Source organism: Podarcis pityusensis, assembly GCF_964106645.2.
Source record: "Podarcis pityusensis genome assembly, chromosome: 17".
Lineage (NCBI taxonomy): Eukaryota > Metazoa > Chordata > Lepidosauria > Squamata > Lacertidae > Podarcis > Podarcis pityusensis.
Genome location: NC_138042.1, coordinates 2,990,743 through 2,996,778, shown reverse-complemented (window position 1 = coordinate 2,996,778; position 6,036 = coordinate 2,990,743). Strand labels below are relative to the sequence as shown.

At 44.0% G+C, this 6,036-nt stretch overlaps 1 protein-coding gene across 1 annotated transcript; it reads left to right on the top strand.

Moving 5' to 3' along the window:
- Positions 1–2,588: 2,588 nt before the first annotated feature.
- Positions 2,589–4,954, top strand: TMEM187 (transmembrane protein 187). Its single transcript, XM_080987348.1, has 2 exons — positions 2,589–3,704; positions 3,868–4,954. The coding sequence occupies exon 2, from the start codon at positions 3,979–3,981 to the stop codon at positions 4,822–4,824; it is 846 nt and encodes a 281-aa protein (XP_080843474.1). The 5' UTR covers positions 2,589–3,704; positions 3,868–3,978; the 3' UTR covers positions 4,825–4,954.
- The last annotated feature ends 1,082 nt before the right edge of the window (positions 4,955–6,036 follow it).

The following is a 6,036-nucleotide window of genomic DNA, read 5'->3' as shown; positions in this document are numbered from 1 at the left end:
TTGACCAGAGACAAACGTCTTTGACAGATAGTTAAAAGAAGAGAAACATAGTGATTCCATTGTTCTCCTTCGCATTTTAAAGGAACAAATATTGACAAAATATCTGAAAAAGGAAACTTTGTTGCTAGATCTGCCTTTAAAATAAAAGAACAAATAGAAGTTCTTCCCCTAGAGGGAGCCTGTGAAACTGTTACTAAATCTGAATCGGGGAGCTCTGCAGCTGCAACAGATTACGATCGTGGGAATAGTCTTCTGACCTTGCAGAACAATGTATTCAGAAGCTCTGCTGCGTGCTCTCTGCAAAACAAGTGCCCTACTGGAACAGCTACATGAGAAGACGGACTTGATGACTGCTGCGATCAGAAATTTTGGACAGGTAGTGGGAAACTATATAGAGCCCACCCAGGAATCAAATCAGGAGTGTGCTCTGACAGATCAGATGAGGGAAGAGGATGTTGCTGAACCTCGGGCACCAGAGATGGAGGGAGCTGTGGCCCAGCAGGAACATGAGTTCTTGGATCTGACAAATGAACTTGGAAAAAGCCAGATTTGGAAAGATAAAGTTTGGTTTGGTTTGGAAATGGGGGGTTGGATAGACCCCTCTATGCAGGGATGTTTGGACTTTTCAAGTCTGGCAATGGGCCGTGAGATGTTTGGGGTTGTGGAGGCTCTTAATTCTGGAGGGACTTTGAAACATGTTTTTAAATACAACATGGAGTTTAGTGTGGAATATGGAAAAGGGACTGATTTGTCGAGAAGGGTCAAAAACACTGTCAAGTTGGAGTTCCCACGAGTGAAAGGAGCAGGAGACAAAGTAAACTACAGGTATAAATATGAAGAAGAGCCGCGGAAGGGACATGGAAGAGACTTAAGGGCCTCGGACATAAGATTACCAGGTTAATGCGCTAGATTGATGGGATAGAAAGGACTGACAAAACCCGGGACCAGGAGGAAGAGACGCTAGATGAAGATTGGAAGAATTTTTTTTTTATTAGGATTGCTTTATAAAATTGATGAATGTTAGAAAAATGTTGGAACGAAATCATCTGGCTTTAGCAAAAATGTTAAAAGAATTATGTAAGAATATGTTATGGTTATGAGAAATTGGTATAAATAAGATCTAAGTTTCAAGTTTTAGGGTCTTTTATAATAAGATAAGGTTAAAATAGATTAAGGTAATGTAATGACAGAATATTATGAAAAATTGAAAGGATTTGCTGTGACAATTAACTAGGATACAAAAAAAGGGAGGAGTGAGGAGGTCAAAGAAAGAAGGTAATGACAGTTAAGGATTTGAGAATATTGGATTTGTTTTAAAATGTTTGTGGCTTATTTTTGCTTTTTGATTGTGTTGTGTTACGTGCTTTGTTCTTATTTTTTGATTTTGATTTTTATCAATTTGTACTGTGGTTTGTTTGTTTTCCTGTTTTTTCTTTTTCCTTTTCTTTTTTGTTTTTTTTTTTTGTAATTCTAAAATTCTTAATAAATATCATTTAAAAAAAATTACAGAGTCCCCATTCTATTTTATAGGGAAAGTAAAATCATTTTCAACAAAGTTGAAAAAACCTGGGGCTTATACCCGGCTCACTAGTGGAAACCAGTGCAATAACATTGGCTAATGCAAGTAGACTTTCCCGGCCTCCCACAGATCTGCTCTGGAGGGTCAAGAAGAACCCCCAGAAGAGCAAGTCGGGGAGGAGAGGGGGATTATTCCATCTGACAAACAGAAATGCTTGCACTGACAAAACAATTATAATAGCACAACACTAAAGTCCCCCAACAGTCTTTCATTTTTAAAGTAAACATTCAAGATGTTTGGGGCTGAATAATGAACATGAATCAGAAAGTCACAAATGTCTGTATGTTACCATCCTTGGGGGTTTATACACATGTAGTATTTTATTCATATTTGTCATGGTGTGAACACACTTTTGTCGTGTGCTCCACACACAGTGCAATACTTTCCAGTTCTATTGCATCCCTTTCACGCAAGGTGCCCCTCCCCCGAAAGCGCATTGACAATGGTTTTGTGGTGCATGGGCTTGACTTCTGCAGCCAAAGGACACCTTTCAAAATATATAACTTGTGAACAACATGCTTTTCTAATTAGCAACAAAGATATGCCTAACAAAAGCATGGGGAAAGTTGTGACTACAATGGTACCTCAGGTTGCAGACGCTTCAGGTTACAGACTTCGCTAACCCAGGAATAGTACCTCGGGTTAAGAACTTTGCTTCAGGATGAGAACAGAAATCGCGCACCAGCAGCGGGAGGCCGCATTAACTAAAGTGGTACATCAGGTTAAGAATGGACCTCCAGAACAAATTCTTAACTCGAGGTACCACTGCATACTCCAGAGCTGGTTGGGATGTAGATTTAATGGGGGGAAAGGCTGGCTATCTTAAAACTAGGGCTGGTGAGAAACAGATTTTGGTGATATTTTGGACATGTTCATCGGTTAAAAGAGTCATGACAGATGTTGAAGAATATGTTATAATAGTTTTAAGATCATCATCTTATAGATGTAACTATGTCCCATTTAGTTGCATAGGGCTTACTTCCAGGAAACTGGGTACAGGATTTCAGCCAGAGTCTGATGCTTCTTGTTTTCCCTTCCCTTTTTGTTAATGATGAATTAAAATATGAATATATTTGTTTAAAAGACTTAAAAATTCATTCCTTCTCTCATTTAAAGCACCCTTTAAACTGCACATTTAAAGGGACATGTCCTAAACTAAGAGAGCCAGTGTGTCACACACTGGGGCTAGAAAGACTCTAGTTCAGAGGTTTCCAAACTGTTACCCGCAAGCTTCATTCAGGTGGTCCACTGCATGTGTCTAGATTTGTGACTGAAAATGGAAGACCACACATCCATTGTGTTAAATATTCATAATGAGTTTAAATTGCATTTTTATTGCTTTTATTTCTTATTTTATTGCACTACAATTTGACTTCTGTGGAATAGAATAAATAGAACACTGTACATAAGAAGTAAAAGAAGCAACGAAAACAGAATTAAAAACCATGCAGCATCTAGCAAAGCGCATTACTGTTGCTACAGAAAAATCATTAAGACCCTCAGCAGTTTTTCAGAGGTCCAGGGGAGAAAATGTTAGGGAGCCACTTGCCCTGGTTCAAATTGCTGCTCTCAGCCCTGAAGCTGCCTGGGCGACTCTAGGCCAGCCACCTTCTTCCTGTACCTAACCTGCTTCATGGGGCTGTTGCAAGGATAAAATGCAAACTGCCTTTAGCTTCTTAGCGGAAAGGTAAGCTATAAATATAATAAATAACATTCCTCATTAATACTGCCCTCATATCCAAAGAAACTTGATAACCAAACACTTCCTGAATGATATTTAGACTCGGTACTTCTTCTGTGGTGGGTTGTTTTGTATTATGTCATTTTTGAAGAACTGACACGGGTCCTGTAGAGGTTCTTTTAAAGGCACTGGGAGCAAAGCCTCTGCAGTAAAGATCCAGCTACAGGATGTCTTGCAGGCCTAACCCAAGGGACCACCTAGAGGCTGGCAGCTGCTGTCCCCATGGTTACAAAACACAAGACCTTGGGAAGGAAGCAACCTCACCCCCGCTGTGCCGTGATGTCACCAGCAGCCAATCCTGCCGCTGCAGCTGTTTCATAACCACATTCACTGGAAGCAGCGTGACTGGAGCGGCTGCCAAGGAAACCGACAGGGCCTATGCATGTAAGTAGTTCTACACAGGCACCAATCTCTGCTCTGGGGGGAAAGGGGAGGGGTGGAGTGAAGAAGAGAAAAGGCCAATAATACATTAAACGTGCCAGATAAGAGCACAGCTGTCCCTCTTGGTCATGAATGCCCATTCACTCCGCCTTTTTTGTGCTGTTAGTAGGGGAAGGAGAATCAAAGTCCACACTGGGATAGGAAAACACCAGGCTCGGAAGCCTGCCTCGCACCACCTGTGAATTGCATTTGGGAGGCTTTTGCCAAAGCAAGCAACATGTTACGGCAGAACAGTTGCTGCAGGAGCAGTTCGGCCGTCATTCAGGAAGAACCCTCCAGAACTTTGGAAAGGACTGTGAGGAAACCAGGAGGCAGAGAACCACTCTTGCTGGTGTCTGGAGGCCTCCTGCTGTGTGTGGGACTTGTGGCTTCAGGAGTCTTTGACGGTGTTCACACGGAAGTTGGGTACGAGTACTATGCTGAACCAACTGTGTCAGGATTGCCTCCCGTACTGGCTATGCCTGCCAATTGTTTAGTCAACTTGGCCTACATCTTTCTGGGCTGGCACTGGCTGCCTTCAGGTGATGAGAGAGGTCAGGCATGCTACCTCCAGGAGGTCTTTGCCCTTATGGCGCTTGCATATGGGCCTGTACAATGGGTGAGACTCTGGACACAGCATCACTGGGCAGCTGTCTTAGATCAGTGGTTGACATTGCCAATTTTTGCTTGGGGTGTTGTCTGGTGTCACTTTCTGGAGCACGGGTGGCAGCCAGGCACTTTCCTGGCCATGGAAGCAGCTTCACTGACGAGCTATGTTCTGGCATTGCTTCACCCCCAAGGCTTTGAGCTGGCATTGAGTGGACATATATTTATAATTGTTTGGAGAGCACTGAAGGCGCAGAGACATTTGGGTAATGCCCGGTCGGCTTGGATCCTGGTGCTAGGATTGGTCTCTTGCCTGGGCTTTGTAAGCCTCAAGCTGTGGGACCAGGAGCTGGCACAATGGGCACCTTTCCGCCGGCTTACTGGTCACTTTTGGTCCAAGATCTGCGATGTGCTGCAGTTCCATTTTGCCTTCTGCTTTTTTACCCAGCTGAGCAGGCGCCAGCTCTGGTCTCAGTGAATTAGTCCACAATCGTCACATGCCAATTTTAAAATAAACTTAACAGTCAAAGTACATAACATTAGCCATGGCTGCAATGGCAGAGGGGTTTTAAATTGCTGGATCTGAAATAAAAAGCTGCACACAGAAACTTCTCCAGCCTCTCTTCATGTGCAAGAGGGCCGGCAGGGGTGTTGGTAAGGACTTCTTTCTACAGTGTTGCTTGTTCTGTTTATTTCCTGCCCAAGTAGAAAGGTCTCAGCTGCGGAGGCTGGTGTCCACTGGGACTGGCAGGGCAGAAGACAGGGAGATAAGTAAGCAGTAGGTAGAAACAGAGTCCATTGATTCTAGCGCCAGCCTGCTAGTTCTACAAGGGCAGCACTGAGACCAAGGAGGAAGGTGGCAGCCAGAAACACCCTCTAGACTGATTGCAAGTAAAGGCAGGTGGGCTTGGAGGAATCGAAGGCTGAAGTTGCTGGGCCAGAGCCCTATTTGCCCCCATGGACCAACCTCCACAGAGTGTCAGGGCAGGCAATGAGGCACTTATTAAAACACCCAACTTCACACCTCTCTCTACATATACACACAGAGAGATAATGTGTGTGTGTACGTACATACACACATAGTACCATCAGGAAGGTGTGCTGTTGATTTGAAAAGCTGTGATGGAGTATCAGGGAGGTGATGGTCTCAAAGGGCTGCCAGGCACCAGAATTTAACCTCTGGCCTAAGTTTGTGCCACCCTCAGCCTGCTTTCACACAGGTGAACGAGGGGGGGGGGGGATTAAAAGATCACTGCTCCACATTATTTTTCTCTCACTTGAGCTTCTCCATAAACAATACTGTTTTGGCTTTTCTGATTCAGGCAGCAAAATGTTTCAGCATGCCAGCCCACCATGCAGATTCAGTTGGGCAGCTTGCTGGTGCTACAACTGACTGCTCCAGTGCCAGCTCTGCATGCAGAGAGACCAGGGGAAATACAAGCAACTCTTAATCATGACTCTGGCCACCTGCAGCACCTACAGACACCTCTTTACCCTTGCTTTGACACACTTGAAAAGGGTCAGAAAGAGCGAATAAGCAACTGTCTGACCATCCTATTTGGGACTTTGGCTTCCATCTTCTTCCTTTGTGACTGTCTCATCTTCTCATCCTGGAAAAGGAGGAAGAGGAAGGCAGGCAGAATTCACAGCATACTGGGAACATGGAAAATAAAATGGTTTTTCTCCTTCT

What these genes read in the sequence shown, in the direction of transcription:
- TMEM187 (XM_080987348.1), top strand. Translation starts at nt 3,979, where the DNA reads ATGTTACGGCAGAACAGTTGCTGCAGGAGCAGTTCGGCCGTCATTCAG.